The following is a 27473-nucleotide window of genomic DNA, read 5'->3' on the forward strand; positions in this document are numbered from 1 at the left end:
GGTCCACCGAAGTGGTTGGCGCTCCCTTGCCTTGGCCACAAAGAACTGGAGTGGAAAGACGCTGTCATTCCCCCAGCTCCCGAGGCTGCTTTGGTCAGCTTGGAAGCTTAACAAATTACAATGCTCAGAAAGGGATTTGGGGATTGAAAGTCTGGCTGGGGCTTCATGGGATATTCTCTGTGATTTGGGTTTTTAATTAGAATATTGATTATCAGTTTTTACCTTGTTCCTCTTAGCCTCACCTCCCTTTTGGAAAGTAGAGCATTGACGTTTGTATCAGCTAATGTGATTCACTTCCTGAGGAAGGAAGTTGGGGTTATCCACATGCCACAGCACCTGTTTCTAAGTACATATGGGAACGATTTTAACAGCTTTTCCGAACTGTAAAGAGTGGCAAGTCCGTGTTGTGAAAAACTTCGTAGTAATTGCCATCTCGTATTTCTTAGCCAAGGGCCCACGTCTGTCCCGGCGAGGGCCCGGTGAGCTGTTGGGCTAACCGTGTACTGAGCATGAGCGTCTCGTACAGAGTAAGACCGTCTGGTGTTCATACGTGCCGACTGTTGCCAGGCACTGCATCTCCGTTTTCTCTGGCTTGCCTGCAGGCATGATTGGTAGTAATGCTGCCCGGCCCACCCTGCCATCTGGGGAATGGGCACCTCAGAGCGCTGCTGTGAGAGTCACCTGTGCTGCTGCCACCAGCGCCATGAACCGGCCGATCCAAGGAGGTATGATTCGGAACCCAACCGCCAGCATCCCCATGAGACCCAACAGCCAGCCTGGCCAAAGACAGATGCTTCAGCCTCAGGTCATGAATATAGGTAAGGTAGTTCCTGTGCTCTTTGCTTTTCATTTTTATACTTTCTTAGAAGAAGAGAGGAACAGCTCCATAAGTTCTGTCAAGACATGCTGCTAATTTGCGGTTTAGGTCATGCCCCCATGTCAAGCTGTCATAAGTGGGATTTTGCTGGAACTCTGTAGGGGATCATAAAATTGCAGGTTTTCCGGTTACTTAAGAGAAGCCGCTACCCTTATGATGTTTTATTTTCGTTAAATTATCTAATTTCAGCTTTTGCAGGGAGTGAATTGCGCTGTAACACTAGAAATGTTACACAGATGGTATTTTGAAGAAGTATTTCAGTGATGCACCAGTGGTTCCTAACTCTGCATGGTCATCAGGACCTTAAAATGCAGACCCCTGGGCCACTACCCTGGACTATTAAACCAGACTCTCCCAGTTCCTCACTGAAAGTGCAGGCTCTTAGAGAGCATCTCACAAAACGTAGGGGTCACTAGAATTCTATTTGGATACAGTTCACATGTTATTAAAATTAATGATCTGATACACTGTGTGATACCATTTATGTGAAATGTCCAGAATGGGCAAATCTGTAGAGAAGGAAAGTAGATTAGTGGTTTCCTAGGGCTGGGGCTCTATGGGGGGAATGGGGAGTGACTCCTAATGGTCATGGGGTTTCTTTTGGGGGGAATGACAACGTCCTAAAATTGATCACTGTGGTGGTTCTACAACCCTGCAGATACACTAGCACCCACGGAGTCGTACACTTTACACGGGCTAATTGTATGGTATGTGAATTATATCTCAATAAAACCATTATTTTTTTTAAAAAGTAATGCAACTCATCCTCAAGATTTTCTTAATCATTGACATACTAACCTTCCTCTTACCTTGTACATTAGCATAATTCAGATAAGTTGACGTTCGTGTACTTTTTCATATACTTGGATATGGTGCACGGTGAGTAAGCGCTAAATCGTTAATGGAAAGATGCCAGGATTGTTGTGACACGATAATGCAGAATGGTCATCCTACCCCAGCATCAGTTTTCTTTTCTAGTTGTTTAATTGCTCAGCACATTTTGGCTTATTGTTTTTGAGATGACATTCATGTTGCCTTCCTACAGAGAATGTACTTCAAATTAATAGTGTGTGATTCCCAAACATAAATTCACATAATTTGAGGCTCACATGAAAATGCTAAGAATGGCCAGATTTCCATGCAAAAATAAACTGGGAAATTTTTTAAATGCTAATTCATTCATTTAAAAATCATCATCATAAATCCCTTATATCCAGAAATTTCATTTATCCTCAGTCTTTCTTCTCTGAATGGCACCTGGCTTTTGAGCTTGAAATATATGGCTCTGTGAGCTTCACTGTGTAGCTGAATTTCTCTGATTTTTAATAAGCTCAAAAAAGCTGTGAGCTCAACAGCTCAAATTTATCTGTTGTAATGGAAAACAGGTCTACAGATAGTGATAATAAAATCATTAAAGAGCTCATATCATGCATTAGCTTTAATCCTCTACAGAGAACTTCTAAGAAAGAGCACGTCTAAGTTGTCTGGGCCACCTTTCTGCTCCTCCTTTACTCAGACCAGCACTTCTCAAAAGTATGTCCAGGACCTCGATGCCCTTTTAGGGCGTCTGCCAGGCCAAAACTATTTTCATAATAATACTAAGATATTACGTACCTTCTTCACCCTCATTCTGTCGTGGACGTACAATAGAGTTGGCTAAAAAAATCTTGTTTATGTTGCAAACAAACAACGTCATAGAAAAAGAGATCAGATTTGTGGTTACCAGAGGGGAGGTGGGCGGAGGGGAAATTGGATGCAGGCAGGCGGTCCAAAGGCACAGACTCCCAGTTATAAGTTCTAGGGACATAACGTTACAACAAGGTCAATGTAACTAACACTGCTGTGTGTTATATATGAAAGCTGTCAAGAGAGCAGAACTTGAAAGTTCTCATCACAAGGAAAAAAAATTTTGTATCTATTTGAAATGATGGATGTTCACTAAACTTGCTGTGATAATTATTTCATGATGTATGTAAGTCAAATCATCGCGCTGTACACCTTAAACTTCTGTAGTGCTGTATGTCAATTATATCTCAATAAGACTGGAAGAAAAAAATCTTGTTTATGTTAACATAGTGGATTTATTATGATGACTTTTAAATGAATTAATAATCATTTTTTCTTTTTCCAGTTTTAATTTCCAATATAGTAAATATCAGTGAGATATAACCCACATACACAAAAGCTGTACTTTAAGAATATAAAGACTCCTAAGTCCAAGAGTTTTGGAACTGCTGATCTAGAGAGTCTCTAAAGTGGGTGATTAGCCTTGGTATTTCTTGCCTTTTTTTCTATTTCGGAACAGAAATTCTCGTATTATTTTCACCTAATTGTTATTGCTTCTGTCTTTTTCTGTAAACTGTATATTTCTCTTTCTATTCTATACCCAAAACAGATAACTTCCCTCATTACAAGTTGTAAGATTTTGGAATTGTTTCCTTCTCTCATTTCAGGGCCATCTGAATTAGAGATGAACATAGGGGGACCTCAGTATAGCCAACAACAAGCGCCTCCAAATCAGACCGCCCCCTGGCCTGAAAGCATCCTGCCGATAGAACAGGCACCGTTTGCCAGCCAGAACAGGTGAGTCCTAAGCACTCAGGAGGTCCCGGAGAGTAGAGTTCATGAGTGCCGTGAGTTATCTCAGACCTAGGCCAGAAGTTAGTCTGGTCCTTTGGAACAGTTGGTGCCTGACCAGTTTTCATGTATTCAAACTATATCATTTACTGGACTGGGAGTACAGGGGTTCAGGGGGCCGGGGTGGGGGGAATCCAAAAATCAGTTTGACCTAGCACGTGCCTTTAAAGAAGTTATAATTTAGTTGGAAAATAAAATATGTCGACTAATTAATAACTGTAATATGAGCTAGTATGTACTATAAATGCCCTATGAGAAATAAACCATATTTCAAGGGATCATCCAATTGGGGTGATTGGGGAAAGCTTCAGAGTCTTGAGTAAAGTTATCATTTCAGGAGGCAGAGATGGCAGGAAGCCAGTCCATCTGGCAAAAGCAGAATAACCAGAGTCCTGGAGGTTACAGAAGCAACACAGTATGTTTAGGGTAACAGAGAATAGTCTAGTTTTATGTTACATATATTTTACCACATTAAAAAAAAAAATAAAATTATCAGAAGATTTGGCCAGGGACTTCCCTGGTGGTCCAGTGGTTAAGACTCCATGCTTCCGGAGGAAAACTAGCAAATGATGGAGCAAAAATGCACATTTCATCTGTTGCATTCAAAGTGCTATAATTCAAAAATGTGTCAGTGAAATAAATGCCTGAATGTTTAAATGTTCATAACAAGTAGCCTTTATAATATATTCAGATAAGAAAATGTTTTGACCTGTGTATACTTTCCAAAATCATTCAGAAAGTTATTGGGGTCTTAAATTTGCTGTATTTAAAAACACTGTTGCATACGTTCATTTTGTATCAAGTAAAGTCACAAATCCTCTTTTTCCAGCTTAAGAAAATATATTGTATTTACCTTAAATTTTCATGATTTAATAAAAATTTAATCTTACTAATTTTTTTTTTTAATTTGGCCTTTTATCAGTTTTTTTTTTTTTTAATTTATTTATTTATTTATGGCTGTGTTGGGTCTTCGTTTCCGTGCAAGGGCTTCCTCTAGTTGCAGCGAGCGGGGGCCACTCCTCATCGCGGTGCGCGGGCCTCTCACTGTCGCGGCCTCTCTTGTTGCGGAGCACAGGCTCCAGACGCGCAGGCTCAGTAGTTGTGGCTCACGGGCCCAGTTGCTCCGCGGCATGTGGGATCTTCCCAGACCAGGGCTCGAACCCGTGTCCCCTGCATTGGCAGGCAGATTCTCAACCGCTGCGCCACCAGGGAAGCCCAAATCTTACTAATTTTTAATGCTTAATAGGAAAGAAAACTAAACCAAAGATTTTTTTTCAAAGTGTTGCCATAGCTCACAGTTGAGATGACAGTCATTTTTGCACGGATTCTTCTTCGAGAATTCAATTCACAGCTATTGACTTTTTTCCTCCTGTATTTTTCTTCCCTCTTATAAAAGAAATAAACTATACTGATATATTCAAAAAAAAAAAAAAAAGACTCCATGCTTCCAGTGCAAGGGGCGTGGGTTCGATCCCTGGTCAGGGAACTAAGATCCCGCATGCCACGGGGCGCAGCCAAAAAAAAAAAAAGATTTGGCTGGAAAAGTAGATTAGTAATAGAATAGATATATAGAGGATCTTAAATACCGAACTCTTCTTCAGCCTTTTTTCTTTCTTTCTTTCTTTTTTTTTTAATATTTATTTATTTACTTAGCTGTGCAGGGTCTTAGTTGCAGCACACAGGATCTTTGTTGCCACGTGCAAGATCTTCACTGAGGCACACAGGATCTTTTTAGCTGCAGTATGCAAACTCTTAGTTGCAGCATGCGGGATCTAGTTCCCTGACCAGGGATGGAACCCAGGCCCCTTGCATGGGGAGTGCGAGTCTTAACCACTGGACCACCAGGGAAGTCCCTCAGCCTTTTTTCATTAAGCCGTTGAAGAAGTTTTTTGAAAAAGGAAGTGGTATATGATCAAGTTTGATTGAATTTTTTTGATTCTGATTATCAGTCTAATCATTTTTGTTTCTTTGTAGGTAATCTTTTCTAATTGCTTTTGAAATATTTTTAGAATTGCTATACAGTAGTCTTACTATAGTGTGTCTAGGTGTGGACTTATTTATTTATACTGCTTGGTATTTGGTGTATGTTGTGCTTATTTTATCTGTGGATTCATCAGCTCTGGAATTGTAGCCATTATCTCTTTATGTACTGCCCTTCCACCATTTTCTCTATTCTTTCTTTCTGGGATTCTGGCAAGACATATGTTAATCTTCTCTTTCTACATCAGATTTTTTAAAACTTCTACCCTCCTTATTTCTTAACCCATGTATTTTCCATCTCCCTGTCTCTCTGTACTACATTTGGGATAATTTATCCATATCTATATTTCATTTCATTATCTCTTTAGCTATGTTTAAACCAATTATATTTTTCATTTCTAAAAGTTCTGTTTGCCTGGTTATTTTTCATAGTCTCTTACTGTTTGCTTATTTTTGTGATTCCATCTTTATATCATTAAACGTCACATTCATCATTACTTTCTAAATTTCTTGATTCGATAATTCCAATTTCTGGATTTCTTGCAGTTCTAAATCCAGTGATTGACTCTTGCTCGTGGTGGCCTGTTTCCCTGAGTATTTTGGTAATCTTTCACTGGGAGCTCCTAGTTGATCTTTGTCAGTGATCCAGCCGGGGGTTAAAGTTGAAGACACTTTTCTTGCAAGGGAATTTGCATTGTTCTCTGCTGGAGGTGAGGGTCCCCGCTCACCACTCTCCTCCGTGCGGTCCAGCACTCTCCGCTCAGCTCTTTCACTTGGCTGTGGCCCAGTGTGCCCCAGCTCTCAAGGATAAAACACACCTGTTGCTGGGGGCTTAGGTGTTGCTCAAGTTTTAGCTCAAAGATGGTTCTTGTTCCCTTATTCCCTGCAAAGACAGTATCACAGTCATGTTGTATGCATAATCCCATGGTTTTTAAGCAAAGCACTGGAAGCAGACGTTGCGCAGGCGACCTTGAGGCCTATGTGATGGTGCTGCTTGGCCATTTGAGTGGGCGAAGAGCCCTGAGGCAGAGAGATAGTTAGGAGCCTAAGCAGGAGTCAGTGTGGGTGCTTAAATGATGCAGGCGATGTTTTCCGGGCAGTAACCATGTTAGAAAACAAACTGGAGGAATTCGGCCTTGAGGCTCACATGTAGAAGGTTCGGGTTGGAGGCTCAGTGAGGACCTTCCAGACTGATCGTTTTGTCCTTTGGGGATTATTCTAGTCTAAAATTATGAAATACTTTTTATTGAATTCACAAATGATGAAAGCAGGGTTTCTGAAATTTTATAAGGGTAGAATATTTCCAGAGCTCCTTGTTTAAAAAAAAAAATACAGATTTCATAGTGACTCTTATTACCCTGGGATAAAATGCTTTTGCATAGCTCAGAACTGTGGTGTGGTGCCCATTTTCCTTTCTATATCTTTTTTTTTTTTTTTTTTTAATAAATGAAAAGTAACTGTTTATTACTGGAGAAGAAAAGAATGTATACAAGAAAATCTAGATTCTTTCTCCTCATGCACTACTTTGGTAATAAAGTTCCAAATATCAACTATGAAGATATTTACAAGGATAAATCTTTCTTAACATGTGACCATTTACTGTGTGGTGGACATTTTTTCATAGAAATCATATACTTAAACTAAATATAATCTTATAGTTTACAAGAAGCTTAGAACATTATATTAACAGAAGACGAGATTATATTTTACTGCAAAATATTATAAAAGTGATACAATTTTGTGGCTTTTAAACATTTAATTACTTGAGTTGAACAGGGGAATGAAGAAAAAAAAACAAAAAGCCCAACAGAAAAATCATCAGGACACGCCTCACTTTAAGATTTTTTGTATTCGATTTGTTCTACTTTCACATCGTCTCCAATTAGCTGATACACGTAAGCGACAACTGCGGAAGCCTGGATATCCATCAACACAAATGAAGGAATAATGTTCGTTTCCAAGGCATTATATGCTCCAGTGGCAGAACCTGGATTAATGTAGAATTTATTTTCATGCTCAAATGCTTCAAATTTATGTGTGTGTCCTGAAATAAGGATACCCATATCAAACTGCCTCTGCCACAGGGCTAAGCTGGCCATATCTCCCCGCGGAATAACTTGATGTCCATGGATCAAACCAATTTTGAACCGCCCAACAGTTACAACTTTCTGTTCTGGATAATTCAGATTCTCATCGAAGTCTCCTCTCACAATAGGAACATCACCAGCCAGAGTCTTGAGATAGTCGTAACTGCCTTTGGTACAGAGGTTTCCAGTGCAGAGAATGTGCTGAATCTTTCCTGGTACCAGCAGTTTTTTTAATTTAGCTGGCAAACTGTTGCACCGGTGTGGGATGTGCAGGTCTCCTAATACCAACGCCAACTGGAGATAGAACAGTCTTCATCTTTAGAGGGGGATCCCTTCAGAGATGGATTGAAGTACGTAGTTAATGTGGGACGCATCCTGTCACTGGGCTCCGCTCAATCACCCCTTTGTATATCTTAAGAGAGTGATAAAGGATTCAGAGGCTTCAGTGAAGTTTTAAAAAATCAAAATAGCAGAAGATGAATATGAGCCCAGCAATACTGGATGTGTGCGAAAAAGTTGGGAACTAGTTATTTCATTGAAAGAAAAGATGATTAGGGCAATTGCTTAATAACTGTTTTAGGGAGATAAGGAAGAGAGGGTGCTCGCCAGCTGTATTCCATTCTCTTAGCGGGGGGAAACTAGTGTCTTCCAACCCCGCTGTGCCTATGAACCATCTTTGGGATCTCATTGAAAGGCAGGTCTGGGTGGAGCCCAGGAGTCTGCGTTCCTAACAAGCCCCAGGTGACGCCAGCACCGCTGCTCCTCTGACGCACTCTGCGCAGAAGAACAGACGAGAACCGCGGTCAGTCAGTTTGGCTCTTACTGACTCGCTGCCAAGGGCGGCGTGTGGCCTCCATCACTGGGTGCTATTCTCGGGGACAGAGCGTCGTGTAAATAACCGCCGTGATCATTCTTGGAGGTGGTACTTTCTCGGGGTCCTTCCGGCTCTTTGAGTCTGATTTCATGGTGTCAGTGAGTATTGCGCGTTTTCTAAATATGTTTATTGGATATGTTAAAAAAACACACCCATTTCCATGGAAACCTGCACATAGTAAAAAGGTAGTCGAATAATTAAATCCAGCACCTGAGAGTTGGTTTTGGATGAAATGTCTAAGATTAGTTTCTAGGGAAAACTGGGCCCAACGTTAGGATTTTCACTGTTGCCCAAGCAGAGGAAGGGTTCTGTTAAAGCAAAAATGAGCACCTTCCCGGCTGTCCCGCAGCTGGGGCTCCGCGCTTCCACCGCAGGGGCGCGGGCTCCATCCCTGGTCGGGGACTGAGATCCCGAAAGCCACACGGCGGCGGAGCAGCCAAAAACCAAATAATAATAAAACGGAAGAATTCCAGAGTACACACTGAGGCCAGCTACAGAGTCAGCTGGTTCAGTTTGCTGGGGGCGTTTCTGTGACTCGCCCTGCCCTGTTCTCTTGTTGCTGTCAGTTTTCTTTGTAGAAGAGCGCTGTGGACAAAACAAAACATTTCCACCACTTTTAAAGTTATTTATTTCCGTTTTTCCAGCCACTTGCCCCTCTTCTTTTATTTTAAATAATTCAGGTTGGAAGAAATTTATAACCAACTTTATGGTAGTCTTATTGTCATAGAAATCCAGAAATGATGGATAACAAATGTTCTAACCACATCTCTCTTTTGAAATAAAAGAAAAGCAGTGCCTTTTTAAAATTCCCTTTGTAAGTATCACCATGAATATTTTATATTTTTACTGCCTACCTATTTAGGAATAGGTTTTTAAATGTTTTATGAACCCAGCACTAGTTTATATACACATTTCAGAAAGACAGTAGTTTAGCCCTTTAATCTCTAACATATTCACATACTCATTTATTTATAGCTGAATTTCCATTTTCTGTAGTTTCATTGTGGTTTTTTTCCTTTATTCATTTGGTATGTAAAAGAGATGTTTAAAATACAGCCCCAAGTTTATGGATGATTTTTTGATGATTTCTATTGGATTTATAAAAGTGAACAGTAGCTGCCTTTCATGAAAGACTTCCTTTCACATTAAGTTCAAAATCTCTGAGTAATTTGGTTTTCTCTTGTTTGTAATGTGTCTAAGAGTAAAGGTTCTTTGGTTGACTATTTCTCATCATGTAGCAGCTGCTACTTTTTTGCAGAATTTTGAAAACACACAGGAAAAGTGATAGTATGGTATGGTTTCTCAAACAAGAGCTCAGACTTGATCTTATTCCCCTTCTTATCACCATCTTTAATGTCCTACTAGTCTATAAATAAATGAAAGTGTAGATTTCAAGAAATAAGGTTTTTATTGATGATGGATTAACTACCTTCTGCTAGTTCATTACTTACCATTTTGCCAACTTGGACCTCTGTGTGTTCTTCCCTTTATTCCTCTGAATTTTATCCTTGACTTAATATTATATAATATTTGTCAGCTGCCGTCTAGATTGTAACTATATTTGTAATTGCCCAAAATGTAGGAAAATAATTTCTTCATTATGTTGGCAGCCATTTATAAAGTTGGGATTGGAAGTCTGGGTCAGTATTTTTTTCTGTAAGCCAAGTGTATTATGATGTTTCTAAGGGAAGTGATGTAACTCGTGGTATGCCCAAATTTGTAATACTAAGCCACAACGCAGTGTATTTTTCTGAGTATAAAAATGTATTTTTCTGAGTATAAGGTATGGTAACCTGGCTAGATCAAGAACCTTTTATTTTCACCAACTTGCTGAACCTATGCAGTTCAAGTACTGGTCCAACAAAGAGATTGAAGATGGCCTCACTGGGTTCAGCCTAGGGTTGAGGTTTCTAAATAAATGCCAACATCAAGTCAGCATAGTGCAGTGAGTGGTACTAGAGTTGAGAGGAGAGTGGGAGTGGTCCGGAGTGGCTGTGAAGGAGACATGCCGAGCCCGGATGGGAAGGTAGAATTGCAGTTGGAGTAAAGGGTGGGAAACGTGGAACGGGAAGTCTTGGCATTATGATGGGTATGCGGCATCTTCTGGAAAAAGGCCAGTTGACCCAGGGTGGCTGGGACCCACAGGGAAGTCGTGGGCATTACGTTGGGAAAGGTTAGGCTTTACCAAAGTGTGTGTGTCCTTGAATTCCACCACCACCAGCACCCTGTCCCAGGGCCTTAGACATTGCGAGTCAGCTCAGTAATGGGAGAAGGAACCTGACAGCATCGTATCGGGAGAATCAGAGAGAGACTGTAAGCCGGAAAGTGTCTTGAAGGTCCCAGCTCGAGTTGAAGAGGGCCTTGACCAAAGTGGGAATCTGGGTCAAGCATTGGTTTAATGTTTTTAATTAAAAAAAGAAAAAGCATGTAACAAAAATGGGTTATTTTATTATGTGGGAAATCGTTTAGATGCAAATGAGCATCGGTAGTTCTTTTTCTTTAAGCCTTTGGATGTGTCTTCCCTGGGGTGGAGCTGTCTTCCAGAGTACCAGACGGAGTCTCCTCTTCCTCCTGACGCTGGGTTGCAGGCAGGTGCAAACGGGGCGGTCTGCCTGGCCGTGGAGCCCGTGCCGCCTCGCTCGGGTTAAAAGGGAGTCGATTTCACATTAGCCGGTCATCAGCAGAGAGATCTGGGATGGGGGTTGTGGTCGTGTGGGAATAAAAGCTTCTGAAGAAACAGAAGTCGAAAATTGTGAAATAAAGCTAGAGGAAGAGAATATTAACTAGCATCTTTGGGGAATGAGGTCTCAGGCCTAAGAGAATTTGGTAAATAGACAGCATCCACTCTTGGCTGACTTGAGCTCCTTTGTTCATGAAATTTACCGCATCTAAACGTGGGTCATTACTCTTTGGGGAATTCCCTCCTCTCTTTGCTTCCGTGACATGCAGATCTGTGGTTCTCCTCCTCCTTGTTGCCACTTTCCTATGTCTGCTCCTTCCTCCCACCCCCTGAGTGTACAGTGATCTGGTCACAGTTGTGTTTAAAAAGTTGACTCTGGCTGGAGCCTGTGCTCCGCAACAAGAGAGGCCGCGATAGTGAGAGGCCCGCGCACCGCGATGAAGAGTGGCCCCCACTCGCCGCAACTGGAGAAAGCCCTCACACAGAAACGAAGACCCAACACAGCCAAAAATAAAAATAATAAATAAATAATAAATAAAAAATTAAAAAAAAAAGTTGACTCTGGGAGAGTGTGGAAGCACGAAGGGCAATGGGGGAACCATTCCAGTGCCTGACATCTTCCTGGGAACCGAGGCCATGGTGGGAGAAGAGGCAGGTGCAGAGAGAGCCCCGGCCAGGAGCACGGGCCTCTGCCAGCGCTGGCGAGCGCCCTAGCGACGGGAACCCTTGGGTGGGGTGGGGTGGGCAGCGTAGCGCACGTGCTGGGCCCAAGATGGTGCCCCTCACAACGCCTCGCAGGCCGTGGGATGTGGGCTCAGAGCCGTGGACCGCGGGCGAGCAGTGTCTTCGAGGGCACACTTAAGTGGGCGATTTTCTTCACAAGTGACTAGGGCTAAATGGAGAGGATAGAGTGTTTCCAGTGCACCAGGTTAGAACTGTTTGAAACTGACTCTTGGCTTTAATCCTCAGCATTTCAGGATTCTAGGCCAAAGTGGCACAAAGCATATGAAGCCGGCTAGATAGGTCATTCATCCCTAGGTGAATCTATCATTGCTTAAGAATGAGGGAACTTACCTGTAAACTTTATTTTCTCCAAAACATAGAGTAACTTTAAGAGTACAAATTAGAGTATCATTTCCCCTTTTGGTATTACAGTAACTCAGAAGCTCTTTTTTAAAAGTCCCCAAGTTTGTCAGTTAATTTAAATTATAGGAGTTTTATATACCATAGAATTTGGAGTGCAGTGTTACGGTTTTATCACCAATCACCTTATATAATAACAAACATAATTTGCATGTTCCTGGTCTACTTTTCTTGACTAACTCAGGAAGTCTAACAACCACGCTTCTTGAGGATTTTAATAAATGTTTACAAGTCCCACTTACGCATGACAGAGAAATGTCCTATTAGTCCAGCCAAGTGCAGTCTAATTGCAGCTGAGTTCAAGAACATTAATGGAGCTTTTATGCTCATAGTGTCCCTCAGATGGGTCATCAGAACCTCATGAGAAATGAGACTGTGCAATCAACTGGTCTTTTTTGCTAAAATTCAGGAAACTCCTTTGACTACTTCAGTACAAAGTAAATACATATACGCTTGAAGAGTCAGCGTGGATTTGTGGGAACATAGTGGTCACCTAGGTCGGTGTTGAATCTCAGCTTTGCAGTGTCTGCCTTTGTGATCTCCACCACAGGGTCTGACAAGCTCTCCAAGCCTCAGTGTTGCCAGCTTTAGAGCGGGGGCAATAAAAACAAAGCTTACAAATCCGATGCCTATATGTGTGTCCAGCTTATCTCTGTTAGGCACTGAATGAAGTATATCTATTATTTAGGGTTGTTGTTTGTGTCTGGCTGGTATAGTATTTTACTACTTTTGTCTTTAAGGGAAAAAAAAAAATGTTCTCTAATCAACTAGCTTTTCCATGGGCCTGAGATGAAGTCTGTCTCTTTACAGGCAGCCGTTCGGCAACTCTCCAGATGACTTGCTGTGTCCACATCCTGCAGCGGAGTCTCCAAGTGACGAAGGCGCTCTCCTGGACCAGCTGTACTTGGCCTTGCGGAACTTCGATGGCCTGGAGGAGATCGACAGAGCCCTGGGGATACCCGAGCTGGTCAGCCAGGTGGGCACAGAGCAAAGCTGGTGGGGACCGAGCACTTGCGTGGGCACGGAGGTATCTGTTCTCTTTTGTCGGCAGATAATCTGCAGTCTGCTTTTTAGAATGCTTTCTTACCTCTAAACAAGCAAGCTCTGTTTTCTGTCTCCCCTGCTCCTTGTTACTCCCACATCAAGAATGGAAACTACTGAGAATGAGTTTGACCTGTACTTTGGGTCAATTGAGCTGAAAGGCAGAAACTCAAGTCCAGCTCATCTACTGACAGGGAGGAACATGCAGGGGGCAGAGAAGCCAAGAACAGAACATTGCTGCCCCAGCAATCCAGAACCTTCCATCTAAAAACTAGTATCCTTAAAATGGTTCTAACAAACCTAGGGGCAGGACAGGAATAAAGACACAGATGTAGAGAATGGACTCGAGGACGCGGAGAGGGGGAAGGGGAAGCTGGGACGAAGTGAGAGAGTGGCATGGACGTATATACACTACCAACTGTAAAATAGATAGCTAGTGGGAAGCAGCTGCATAGCACAGAGAGATCAGCTCAGTGCTTTGTGACCACCTAGAGGGGTGGGATAGGGAGGGTGGGAGGGAGATGCAAGAGGGAGGGGATATGGGGATATACATATGCATATAGCTGGTTCACTTTGTTAAACAGCAGAAACTAATACACCATTGTAAAGCAATAATACTCCAATAAAGATGAAAAATAAAAAATAAATAAAAACTAGTATCCTCACTCTTCATCTTAACATTTGTGGGCTCGTGATAGGAAGCTACTTGTGCTAAAAGAATATGTTGCAAGTAAGTTAGCAGAAGTCTTTTTTTCTTTTTTTTTTTTTTTTTTGGTTGTGTTGGGTCTTTGTTGCTGCCCGCGGGCTTTCTCTAGTTGTGGCGAGCGGGGGCTACTCTTCATTGTGGCTCACGGGCTTCTCATTGCGGTGGCTTCTCTTGTTGCGGAGCAGGGGCTCTAGGCGCATGGGCTTCAGTAGTTGTGGCTCACGGGCTCAGTAGTTGTGGCTCGCAGGCTCTAGGCGCATGGGCTTCAGTAGTTGTGGCTCACGGGCTCTAGAGCACAGGCTCAGTAGCTGTGGCACACGGGCTTAGTTGCTCCGCAGCATATGGGATCTTCCCGGACCAGGGCTTGAACCCGTGTCCCCTGCATTGGCAGGCGGACTCTTAACCACTGCGCCACCAGGGAAGTCCCAGCTGAAGTCATTTTAAAGGTAGCTGCAGTTCATTCATCATTTTGCCCTCTGTGTGGATTTAGCCACAGTCATATGGGGGCTATTTAATATCAATGGGAATGTAAAGACGTTAGCCAGTCTTAGTGGGCTTCCCCCTCCTGGTGATTAGTTGGTGACATAAAGTCATTAACTACATCAAGAGTACTTTATAGCAACAATATAATAAATAACCTAACATAGTCTCATGAAATAACTTAGGACTTTTCTGAATCTGGCTACGCAGGCCAGTTTGTGTGAAGCAGGCATCCTGGTTTCCTATAGAAAGAGTCACCTGGAAAAAACGATCAGTCTCACTGCTGTCTTCCTCTTTTCTCAGCATGAATCGTCTTTATTTCTTATTGCTAAGAAATACCTTCCAGGGTTCGCTCTGCTTCGTGGACGTAGGACGTATCGTGAGGGTCTGTGGGAAGGGAGATGCAGAGCCATTGGAGACCTCTCTGAAGCATTCAGAACAGCCCTGTCATAATCCCCACGTTCAGCAGACATAAGTGGGAGTTAAGACTTGATAGTTCATACTGAGAACAGAGCAGAATGGAAAGAAATGACTTGAGGTTACATCATATAACCTGAAATAAGAGAGGAAAATGGAGTTGAAGTATTTCCTGTGTGGCTGGTTTGCTTTGCCTTTAGTGCTGGTGAGAATTTAGCCTTCACTATTGTTATCCCTGAGTTTTGTGTAAGTGACATTTAAAGATGTGATTCTTGGGGTTGCTGAGTGACTTGGAGCATTGTTTTTATCAAAAGTGGTATCATTTCATCATTTAATATCTTCAGTCTCTTTTTTTTTTTCCATTTATTTGTGTTGTTTCTGTTTTGTCTCATCAAATCCCTCATCCTTATATCATATTAAACTGAATTATAGAAATAATGATTATTAGGTGGAGTCGGGAACTGTAGAATACACGTGGACTTTATTTGCACTCATCAGAGTTGTGTGTTTTCTTTAAAAATGGATATTAAACTTTCTCTCTGTTAAAGATGGGCAAATATTTAAAGATCTGAGATAGTTTTGTGCATGTAGTTAGAGCAGTAATTCAACAGTGAATGGTTTCCCCCAAGCGGGCTCCATCCACATTTTTAAAACTACTACGGGCAGGGGAATGGACCCCGTTCTCATGGGTCCACGTGACCTAAGCCCAGGATTCTGGGTGGCCCCAAGCCTGCCCTCACATGGGTAGACTGGCTTGAGGAAAGCTTAGGCTGTTACTAGGCTAAAGCACACCTGAGAGATGATTTTGCTGTTGCGTCCTTCCCTCCTGTCTGTTGGGAGGTTTGTAGCAGAAGGAAGAGGAGAATGAACCAGGTACACCTTCCTGCTCTACACAGAGTCATGTAGGGCCACCTAGCTCGAAGGTGTGCCCCTTGGAGAAGTTCTGGATTTTCTGCACCCGCCTCCTTCTGACCCAGATAGGGTAGCCCTAAGAAGTCAAGGATAACGAACATGTTAAATACGGCTAGTAGGAAATAAGATGGTGGCAGAATGTGGGGTGTCTAGGGAATTCTGACGACCCCAGAAAGCAGTCAGATACAGGTGGTGTTTCACACTGGTGAGCGGCTCAGGTGCTACATCACAGACTCTACTGGAACCCACTCCTCACTAGCCAGACAGGCTTGTTGCAATTTGCTGCACAGCTACAAGTCTCAGTTTTGTTATCTGCAAAATGGGAATAGTGGTGGGCACCCCAACACTGCTGATCCCAGCCAGGTACCCAGGCAGCTGTCTAGTTAAAGTGATTAATACAGGTGTGACTAATCAAATCGGAACACTTAACACGTGGGAATTCCCTGGCGGTCCAGTGGTTAGGACTCTGCACTTTCCTGCCGGGGCCCGGGTTTAACCCCTGCTTGGGGAACTAAGATCCCACAAGCCGGCAAAGAAAAACAAGCCCCTCGAGGCGTCTAGGGGACATTGGCATTCTTCCAACTGGCAGCATGAGTAGGAGGCATTCCGTAGTCACAGCCCATCTCTCCCTGCCCTCGGAAGAAGTGCTGCTGGGAGTCAAGGCTGACCCCTGCTTCTTACCTCAAGTAACTGGATCTCTGGAACAGAGGCATTTTGTAGGAAGACAAGTGGAGTCAAGGTAGAAGTCCCTTTGTGTAGTGAGTACAATAGCAGAAGCCTCAAATACAGGGCAGTGAGAGGAAGCAGCCTTCTGTTCACCCTGCGGTTCTCAGTGGTTTTATTTATCTGTTTGTTATCCGGGGGCTTTCTCTTCAGAGCCAAGCGGTGGATCCAGAGCAGTTCCCAAGTCAGGATTCCAACATCATGCTGGAGCAGAAGGCCCCCGTGTTCCCACAGCAGTATGCACCTCAGGCGCAGATGGCCCAAGGCAGCTACACTCCCATGCAGGATCCAAGCTTCCACACCATGGGGCAGCGGCCGAGCTACGCCACGCTCCGCATGCAGCCCAGACCCGGCCTCAGGCCCACGGGCCTGGTGCAGAGCCAGCCCAACCAGCTGAGGCTTCAACTGCAGCATCGCCTCCAAGCACAGCAGGTGCGTTCCTGGCCGCGCCTGGAAAATCGGGGGGCAGCGCGGGGGCGGGGCGGGGCGGGGGGGGGGTACACAGGGAAGGTGGACGTGAGCCTGGGGGTCCTTTTGGAGGCCTTAAAGCTCCTTCTGTCCTTTCCAAGAGGGTGAAAACGTTGCCACGTTACTTTACAACTTCCATACTCCTTTCTGCTTCACCTCCTTCCCTTCTTTCTCTCTCCTCCACTAACTCCACTCCAGCCTAGAGCAGCTCTTTGGTTTCCTAGCTCTATTATTTACTGAGGGGCTAACCTTGAGCTCTGTGAGCCTCAGTGTTTACATCTGTACAATGGGGTTGCTGTACAGTCTCGGGCAGTATATGTGTGTCTGTGGGGCCCGGCACAGTTTCTGGCCCAAAGGGAGCTCCCAGGACAACCGTAGCTCCTGCCATTCGTCCTATCTTGTGGCCAGAATGATCACTCTTAGTGGAGTGGTGGCAGAGGGTGCTGCCTTCTGGAATACCTATTTAGCTCAAGAAAGTGTGTTCTCACTGAAACAAGCCTGGACAGATTTCTCTCATGTAGTAAATAATCGTGTTGTGGGCTCTTAAATCGCCTCTCCTTTTTTTCCCTCTGCTTTTTTCCTAATCTTCCTCTCGGCCTCCTTTTCTGATCATTCTACTCCCTTGCCCCCTTGCAAACAGCGTGTTTTCCAAACTGTCCAAAATAACTTCTCAGCTATAAGCAATGGGAAAACTCAATGATAACTAGCTTTCCAAGGGAATCCAGGTACAAACCATGTGGTTTCAATGTCCAGCAGCAAGCAGATGTCGGGTTGGCGGGGAGAGGGGCAATTTCTTGAGGAAGGTGATTTGAAATAGAATGTATTCTGATATTGACTGCCGTGTGTATGCGTTTAGAATCGCCAGCCACTCATGAATCAAATCAGCAATGTTTCAAACGTGAACCTGACTCTGAGGCCTGGAGTACCCACACAGGTAAGGCGCAGACCAGCCGTCAGCTTTTACTGGATCCGCTTAACTTCTCTTGTCATCTCTTCCCCCTTGATATCCCACGTAAAGTAACTCAGAAGGCCATATACATAAATCCAGATCCACACGATGGATGTCGTGTCATTCGCTTATCTTGTCTGGTCTGTCGCTTTTGTGGTTCCCTCATCACTGCCATGTTTATTGCCAGGTACAGTCAATTATCGTTATTCACACTGGTTGTGTTCTGTAAAGTTACTGCAAACACTGAATTAGCGAATATTGAACCGTTGCTCCTAGGAGAAATAAAGGGTTCGTTTCCTTTGAGCCTCTTGGTCACATTTTCATGAATCAACGTGTGTGTCTGTTTGAGGACACCTTGTTTAATATATATTGTTGATTCATTAACGTTGAACTCACAGCCAGCAGCACTGTACCTCACGCCTGCATGAAGCTCATCCAACTCCCGGATTTTCCCCATAAGGCACGTCGCAGCCCCCTGTGCTTACTTAGGACACTAGGCAGCACTTCAGCACTTCTCAGGAGCCATTTTAAACAGCAGAGTCACCAACAAAAAGCACGACAATGTGAAAAACGTGGAACTAAATAGTCCACACAAAGGACACTTGTGCGCAGTACGAGGGCTGAAACAAGAAGCAGTGCCGCCTGGTCTCAGCCTCAGGTGGGAATGGGCACGTTGGGCTTCTCACATTTTTTGCTGCTCTGCACGTGTCCATAAATCACGACAGTGCCGTGAGTATTGGTTCTGGGGTGACCAGTAAATGTTAGCCAGGTAGGCAAGCTCACCAGTGCAGAATCCACGAATAATGAGGTTGACTGTATACTGCCAGGACCCGTAGCCAGCCTGGTGCCACTTACTGACAGCAAGCACGGGTGCCCCCCCCGTCCTGTCCTGGCCTCCCTACACGCCTGCCTCCGTTCAGCCTTTTCTGAAGTGCTTCAAAGCCACCTTTTGGCACAGTGACTTGGTTTCCCTTTAGACTTGAATGTCCCTTAATGAGACTCTAAACTGCCATCCTCAGGGTTTCTGCACAGAGTCCTCTTACAGACAGGACTGGGGTTCCTGTGGGCTCCCTTCGTTACCTGTGTCCTCTCACAGTGAGTCTCAAGTTACTTGATACTGACATCAAACCTAACGCATGTCAGTCACTGCAAGGTTTCAGAATCATCACCTCTACAGAATTCAGAAGCTCACAATCTCAACCACCAGTTGGTCAGCTCTAAACTGTTCTCTTCTGTTTGCCAAATAATTTCTCACGAGACAGTACCCTTTGTTATCCTATTTCTAACATACGGGTTGTTTTTCGATCTGTCTCCACCCCCAATGTCTTCCTCGTGTTTTGCCCCCCGCTCCAGGCACCTATTAACGCACAGATGCTGGCCCAGAGACAGAGGGAAATCCTGAACCAGCATCTTCGACAGAGACAAATGCATCAGCAACAGCAAGTTCAGCAGCGAACTCTGATGATGAGAGGACAGGGGCTGAACATGGCGCCCAGCGTGGTGGCTCCTAGCGGTGTGCCGGCCACTATGAGCAGCCCCCGGGTCCCCCAGGCAAATGCGCAGCAGTTTCCCTTCCCTCCGAACTACGGTACGGGACTTACACCGCCGCCGCCTTTCACCAGTCCTTTCTCCCCAGTGTCCCCCAGTCCTGGGTCACAGCTCCTCTCTCGCAGCTCTTTGCGTGGCTCCCAGATGAACCTGGCTAACCGGGGGATGCTGGGAAACCTGGGAGGACCACTGGGGCCCGTCAGGGGTCCCCAGGTCCAGCACGGTACCTTCCAGTCTCTCAGCTCGGGTGCCGCCTTTGCTCTGAGTGCAGGTCTTTCTTTAAGAATGACCGGCGTAGGTGTGCGTGGGTAGAGTGCCTCTGCCGGTCGTGCGTGTGAGTGCGTGTGAATGTCTGCGCTTACGTCAGTGTCTGTAAACACAGGTGCATGTGCGTGTGCTTATACTTGAAAACCTCTGAGTCTAAAAACAATAGATAGATACAAAATGTTGAAAGACGTGTATCATTGTAAGTATTTTACAGACTTTCTACAGCTTCTGAAAAATAAAGGCTCTCAATATTATACCAGATCTTTAACGAATCGATCATTGTTGAGCAGTGCTGCGCAGAAACCACAGCGGACGACCCCTTAATTTTCTTCGTATTGATTCGTTGTTTAACGTCAGTCTTAAGAGACAAGCGTGCAATGTCGTAACATTAATATTTGTGTGCATGGCATATTCGATTAATAGTTGAATTATTGATAAAAGTAAGGGCTGACATCAAGGTTAATATTCAAAATGACTTTCCCCATCTTCCGCCAGAGTTCTCTAGAAACAACTACCAAGTCTTTGTGGTGCTTAGCCTCACGTCTCCTGTTTCTTTAAAGAAACAGAAAGATAATGTGCAGCATTTTCCTGTGTGATCTTAAGCTTTTCTTCTGTGGCTCATTAAAGCATTAATTAAATATGCATGTTTAACACATCTTCTAGGCAAAAGTGGGCTTACCTCAATGTCATCCCTGAAGTTTTCTAAGAAGCCGCCTCCTTTGTTTCCCAACTCTTCCTCTCTTTCCTTTTTGATGATTTAGGAAAGACTGCTAAAAGTTCTTTCTCTCCTTTTGCCTCTGCACTGAACAAGAAGCTTACATGGAATTTGTTTTTCTTATTCTTGCTAATCTTGTGTAGCGCAAAAGTATGGTAGAGCCCTTTATAAATACACAACAAGCTAATCATGAATGCAGTTACTTTCTAAAATTTTTTTATTTTTTGGCCATGTCGCACAGCTTGTGAGATCCCAGTTCCCCAACCAGGGATCGAACCCAGGCCCTCGGCAGTGAAAGTGCGGAGTCCTAACCACTGGACCGCCACGGAATTCAATTCCCACAGTCACTTATTTTTAAAAACGCATCTATCTCATCATAGAATAACTTGGGTTAATTTAATAAAAAATTATTCAAGTGTGTTAGCTTTTTATATATAGCTAAACCTTAATCCAAGTTAATCCAGTTGTAGTGATATATAAACATTGAAAGACTGTTTCCGGTCAAAGAGAAATATACACATTTGACTCATTCTTGATTTGCAAGGGATATGGGGAAAGAATAGTATCTCTCTCTACCTCTAGTCATGATGGTTAATATCGTTCCTAGGCACCCCTCTAATTACTATAGAGAACCAAGGTATGGAGAGTTTTTCTTCATGCATTTTATTCCATCTTGGAATCTTTTTTAAATGTATATAATTTACCAGCACATGATCAGGTATTTGATAGTAATTTTCTTTGTGTATTTGATTTGAATGTTCTCTTCTGTCCCCCGTCTCAGCGATAAAACTAACCATCTCCTTTGGATTTCTGTTTTGTTTTTTAAGGAATAAGTCAGCAGCCTGATCCAGGCTTTGCTGGGGCCACCGCGCCCCAAAGCCCTCTGATGTCGCCCCGGCTGGCGCACACGCAGAGCCCCATGCTGCAGCAGTCCCAGGCGAACCCGGCCTACCAGGCCTCCTCGGACATGAACGGGTGGGCGCAGGGGAGCATGGGCGCAAACAGGTACGCCGCGTGTCTGTGTCTTTTTGATAGAAATGATCACCAGGGAATCTTTCCATAGCCCACCTGTCTCTCTTCTGGATTTTTCTTCTTTGCTCAAGCAAGCAATACCAAGTAAACTGCTGAGTAAGCCAGTCTACTTTTCCTAGGGCAGAAGTTACCAGAATTTACCAAACCTTAGCTTAATGTTTTTTTCCTTGGGAGTAAAAGGAACTCCCCTAAGAAGGTAGCAGCGCCACCAATGGATGATAGAAACCGCTATGGGAGGCAGTGGCCTAGAAGCCACCCTCCATCAGTACAGGTAATAACAGCAAACAGAAGCCTTGTCTGGCACAGACATGACAGTGGGACGTGTCCTTCCAGACCTTCACGGTAATGTGGGGAAAAGGACAGAGCGCGGGCCGTGGCCCCTGCAGCTTCGCCAAGGGCTTCTTCCCCCGCTGTTTCTGACCTCACCACCTCCTGGTGTCCCACCCGGCTTCTCTCAGCCTAGATTTATTCATTCTGAAGGAAACACCTGAGAAACCAGTGCTCAAAACTGCCTGCCTGTTTGCCCGAGGGCTCTAACATTTTCATCTTTCACTGTGTTTCTAGCATGTTTTCGCAGCAGTCCCCTCCACACTTCGGACAGCAGGCAAACACCAGCATGTACAATAACAATATGAACATCAATGTATCCATGGCGACCAACACAGGTGGCATGAGCAACATGAACCAGATGACCGGACAGATCAGCATGACCTCAGTGACCTCCGTGCCTACGTCAGGGCTGTCCTCCATGGGTCCCGAGCAGGTGAGCACCCCAAGGAGAAGCCCCCCGCGGGCTTCTGATTGCAACTTCTTGTCTATTTTTGCATTAAATGTGTCTTTCCATGTGCTTAACATCTGCCATCAACTCCCATATTTATTTTGAAGAGTATTTTTTTCACCTCACCATCACTTGTGTTGGTGTGATTAACAGAAATACTTGATAATGATGAAATGAACATGAAAGGATCCCTGACTGCTCAAAGATCTTTTAAAATATTTCTTAACTTTCTTGTCTTCTGAATTTTTCTCTCATTTGAGGGATTTAGCGATATCTAAAATGAATCTCGAAAAATGGAGTGGTGAAAGGTGTTTTTTTTAAATAGTTTTATTTTTGGATTTTTAAGAACTGATTTTTTTCTAAACATAAAACCAGATGAAAAGCAAAGGCCAAACTACCTGCCATCCAGTTAGCTTTAAATGATAGTTCACGTGTGCAGGGAGACTGACACAGGGTATCCAAAAACTACTCTTCATCATCTCTGGGATGTGGATACCATGATTTTTTTTTTTTTTTTTTTTTGGTGTGTATTTTTTTTTTAATAGTTCTGTTTTGTGTTGAATAATACTGAAATGATTCTGCCATCCCTAAGTACATGCCAGCTTCACTTGGTGGCAAAGAGACTCAAAGCACTTGATACGTAGGTAGCCAGCCTGGGATTCAGAAATCTATGATGGGTAAAGATATTGGTTAATAATTTTTAAACTGTATTAAAGACCTTATTTTTAAAGGGCACAAAATGCCGGGCATTCTACCACCTCACTAGTTCAGGCAAAGTGTTAATGGGGCAAGGACCCTGAATCTTGTTTCAAATTTGGAGAAATTGAGGCATGGAAAGTTTAAACAAATTAACCAAGTGTCGTTGACAGCACCATAAATTTCCATTAGATCATGGTTGTGAGAATGGTGAAAGATTGAAAGTTTAATTAGGTCTACTGAATCCTGATGTTGGTAAAGGACAATTTATGTGAAAATTTACTAAATTTTACAATGCCTCAGTGTTTTATTCTGTAAAAAGAAGATTAATAAAAATGCAAAGTGATGCATGAGAAAATATAAGCACTTTGCAATTTAAGAAGGCTTTATGCGTGCGTGAGATAATAATTTGCACTTCTCTGGTTGAATTGATTGTACTTCCCTGGTGGCTAAATGCTTATTTGTATAAATTAAACATAAATTAAAGAAAAATAGACTTTCATCTTTTCAATGGAGAAAATATAGTGTGGATGCTGAATTTTCTACCAGAGTGGACCACCAGCAGTTTCTGCCTTGCTTTCTAGGGAAAGTGTAATTTGTAAAAGAAATGTACAGATGCCAAGGAATAGTTCACTTAGAAAAGATTCACAAGATCCTGCCCCGTTTGGGGTATTCACACCTGCTCTTGCTAATCAATAACTTGCCTAAAGTAACAGACATCAGGAATCACTGATCTAATTTGCACTCAAAAATGTGAACACGTTAAGGCATAAGAATGTTTCTAATATTACCATCTCTGTTGGATTTCTCTACAGAATACAAAAACAAAAAATTTAATTGTGAAGGCAGCGAGTGTATTATAAGGATTTATTTTCATGTCCCTTCACACTCCCCCCCAGAACGTATGCATGGAAGAATAGATAAGGGAAGTGGCCGTTTTTATGTAGTCCTTTCTCCCCATAATTCTACTCCTAGAAACAAAGAAGCAGGTTAGTGGGTGGTTATTTCCCATACGCTTCTGGATGTCTCACTGAATAAAGCCCCTGTGCTGTCCTGCCGCCCTCAGGTTAATGATCCTGCTCTCAGAGGAGGCAGCCTTTTCCCAAGCCAGCTGCCTGGAATGGATATGATTAAGCAGGAGGGAGACGCACCACGGGTAAGAGACAGCAGAGAAGTAAGCCGTGAATGCGGTAGTAAAGTGAATGTGACGTTCTGTAGACTAAAATGGGCATAGATATGGTGTCCGCCAGCAGATTGAAGAGAGTTGTGTAATACTTGTGATTTTTTTTTAAATGTCTTCTAATAATTTTATCGGACATACAGTGGTTTTTGTGTGAATAATTTTTTCTCTAAGCTCATTTCAACTGAGCTGACGGTGGTGTGTGAATTAAGAACACTAATTCTGCCCTGGAGTGAAATTATTATAGCCAAGCAGAAAATCAAGTAGCAAGGAATTAGTCGTGTGAGAGCAAACTGATTCAGTTTTGCTTTTTCTGAATCATAATGTCTGCCTTTTCAGAAGGATGAAGAGGAGCTAACATCATTGCGCTCTCTCCCTTAATTAAGTCTAAGTTTACTCTAAGTGTTTTTCTATATTTCATTTTAGTTAGGCCACCATCTTATATATATTATTTGCCTATTACCTTAAACACTTGTTCGAGGAAGAGTGATATTACCGTGTTCAGCCAAATCTTGAAACAGTAGAACGATCAGTGCTTAGAAGCCACCTGAGTTGGGAGCCTGGCGGCAGGTGTGCCAGAGGGACCGGGAGGGCTCTGAGCGACCTGGCACAGGTGAACGGGGCCCTCTGAAGGTGGGGCAGATACAGTCCTGAGCAGCAGGTAATTCTCTTCTAAAGCGGAAGTCCTCTCTCAGTGGAGAAAAAGGTAGGGATGATGTGGAATTTCCTACACAACAGTGGATCTTGGATCATTTTGTTAGTATTATTAGCATTCAAGTTCAAAAAGTAATAGCATAAATTTGATCCAGATTTTAACGACACAGTGTGTGGCTTGTCTCGTTTGAAGAACCACGGTCACGGTCACGGTGTGGCGCTGAGGTTTGGCGGGGTGGGGCGGGGCGGAGGGAGTCCCTTGGATGTTTTGTGTACGAACCCAGATGCGCACGTCATCTGAACGGTTAACGAATGGATGTAGGCGGTCTAACAGAAAATGGAGTGTGCTGCATACTGACCAAGGGTCTAGGCTCTAAATGTGCCATCGATGGAGGCTGGAAGGCCGCGGGGCACCGGCGTCTCCCCTGCCGCCGGGCCTGCCCTGACCTCCGCTGCGGCCCTGCACACGGGGGCGGCCCGTGCGCAGACGCAGGGCCTTGAAACCCGGGCGGCACCTCCCAGAGGAACGATGGCATCAGCGCCAACTAGGCTCCCACAGGACAGCCCGTTCTAACCCAGAAGTGCCGGGAGCTTAGCCTCCGAGCGCGTGGTGTCTCTCTGGGCGGAAGAAGCGCGTGTAGGCGGCCAGGCTCGCATTTCGCTCCGCGGATCCCCCGCGAGGAGACCGGGCCTCCCACCCCCCGCTGCCGGGTAACCGTGCGCGGCCGGGGCGCGCGGCGAGGCCCCGGGAAGCACTGCCCGGCCGAGCCGGCAGCCCAGCCTTGCGCCCCCGTCTTCCGAGAGCCCCGGAAAGTGAGCGGCCTTAGTATTCGGTGCTTTCTCCTGCCACCACGTTACCTCCACGAAGGAAAGACTCGCCTTCTGTAAAGCGGAGCACTCGGGTGGCCCACGGTCTGGTGCAGAAGCCACACGCCTGTATTGAGCGTTCGGCGCAGGCCTGAGTCTCTGCTTAGAGCTTTATTTGGAGCAGCTCACTGAAACCGCAGCCCAGCGCGTGGCAGATCCACTGTTCTGAGAGTTTGCTGACTCGCCCGAGGTCCTGCAACACAGGAGGTGAACCCCGGCGGGCCGACCCCTGGCTGCCGTCGGCCCTGCGCCATATACCACCCACCTCTCCCAGGGCAGCCCAGGGCTCTTGTGAGACTTCTTCAAGGGTCTATGCAGGTAGCCCTGGAAATGCAGGCCAAAAAGGAACATATTACTTCATTCATTGGGGCCATCCCTTTCTCTCTCTATAGGTCCTAAAGGGAAGGAAACGATACTTAAACGTACTCTGGGACAGAGAGTAAAGACTCAGCTGCATACTTAGTAACTGAGTCCTCCCTCGGGCACGGGGGGCCTCATCTCAGCACGGAGGAAGCCCCCTGAGTGAGGGGAGGGAACGCACCTTTTGGCCTCTGAAGCACCCCGGACCGTGCGGGCCCATGGTAGATATTTAGGCCTCCCCCGCACGTTTAGGCAGGGAGACTGAATCTCTGAAGACTGGGCACTTACCCCAGGTCACACGGCTAGCAGTGGTGGAATCTACCGGAGGCCAAGAGGGGGACCACCCCGAGCAGCAGCACAGAGGGGCCCAGACCTCCCAGGCTGTCTCGACTGGCGCAGCACAGGGCAGAGGAGAGATGCAGGCAGGCGGCCGGCGGAACCAGATGTTCACGCACGTCGGGGTACCTGGGGGAGGGGAGGGCCTGAGAAACCTGAATCGGAACGATGAGCATTAGGGTCACAAAAGGCAACTTTCGGTAAACATAGGGTGTTCTCTCCATCCAAATGCCTTTCGGATCCGTGGTGAGAAGTCTCTCTGTTACCGTCTAGCCTGGGCCATTTATACCCCTCTCACTTTCTGCTTTTTTCCGGTCCCCCTCTTGAATCTGGCTTCTCCATCTATACTTTGTTCATGCTGAATGTTAAAGCCAGGTAACAGTCTGTCACAGACACTCTGGTGGTTTCCTTTAGACTCTAAAGTTTAGAGAATAATATGCGCAGTGTATCCCTCCTAATTCACGAACAACAGCTGGAAATCACTCTGCATTTGTCACCGTGCTGCCAGTGTGCACACGGAGAGGCTTCCATCATATTCGTCCTGCCTCTGTAACATACCCTGCTGCTGCTGCTGTGAAGCAAAGAGCTCTCTTCAGAACTTTTATTGGTGATCAGGTTCTATTTGAACTAGAAACCGCTGTGATCCATTATACATGGAATCGGTGTTCCATTTATCCTGGAATGGAGATTAAAATTGTATCTTGCTTTAAGCAGAGCTAGAATATACAACCATGGATTTACCAAAACCTCGAGAAGGGCAGTTATTTTATCTAACCAAAAGATTCTTCCTTTTATAAGGACTTATCATCCCGTTACTACACATGCATTTCAGTGTATTAAAACTGAGTTTACTGCTCAGCCACGTGACACTTGTAGAACGAAAGCACAGTTGTAATTACTTCTATTTCCTAGTGTTTTGGAAATTGAACACTAACTCAAATCAGCTTCGAGTTGATGATAATGACGATGACGGTGATGACGACAAAAACCCCAGTTTATTTAGCCTGCAGAAGCCGGGGAGAAGCCTGTGGTCCTCCATGGGAGTGTGGCAGTAAGGGAGAGTCAC

General features: G+C 44.5%; 1 protein-coding gene and 1 pseudogene across 11 annotated transcripts in view; one reads left to right on the plus strand and one right to left on the minus strand.

Moving 5' to 3' along the window:
- The window catches only part of NCOA2 (nuclear receptor coactivator 2), a 270200-nt gene that overhangs the window by 236255 nt on the left and 6472 nt on the right, over nt 1-27473 (plus strand). For 9 of the 10 annotated variants that reach the window (XR_014236375.1, XM_082363379.1, XM_082363382.1 and 6 more), the window contains 9 exons: nt 603-818; nt 3331-3460; nt 13089-13254; nt 16711-16989; nt 17882-17959; nt 19328-19562; nt 21332-21509; nt 22101-22299; nt 24077-24166. Coding sequence is in view for 9 of the 10 variants with exons in the window: in XM_082363379.1 (XP_082219505.1) it covers nt 603-818; nt 3331-3460; nt 13089-13254; nt 16711-16989; nt 17882-17959; nt 19328-19562; nt 21332-21509; nt 22101-22299; nt 24077-24166 (1571 nt within the window). In the remaining variant the exon portion in view is untranslated. The remainder of the gene's footprint in view (nt 1-602; nt 819-3330; nt 3461-13088; nt 13255-16710; nt 16990-17881; nt 17960-19327; nt 19563-21331; nt 21510-22100; nt 22300-24076; nt 24167-27473) is intronic. The other variant, XM_082363386.1, reaches the window with a different exon arrangement.
- LOC309614630 (vacuolar protein sorting-associated protein 29 pseudogene) lies at nt 4442-8546 on the minus strand (annotated as a pseudogene). The gene is made up of 3 exons: nt 8508-8546; nt 8336-8355; nt 4442-7891 (listed from the first exon to the last, which is right to left on the minus strand). The product of its transcript is annotated as a vacuolar protein sorting-associated protein 29 pseudogene (transcript).

Source organism: Balaenoptera borealis (assembly GCF_965194805.1).
Source record: "Balaenoptera borealis genome assembly, chromosome: 17".
NCBI classification, from domain to species: Eukaryota; Metazoa; Chordata; class Mammalia; order Artiodactyla; family Balaenopteridae; genus Balaenoptera; species Balaenoptera borealis.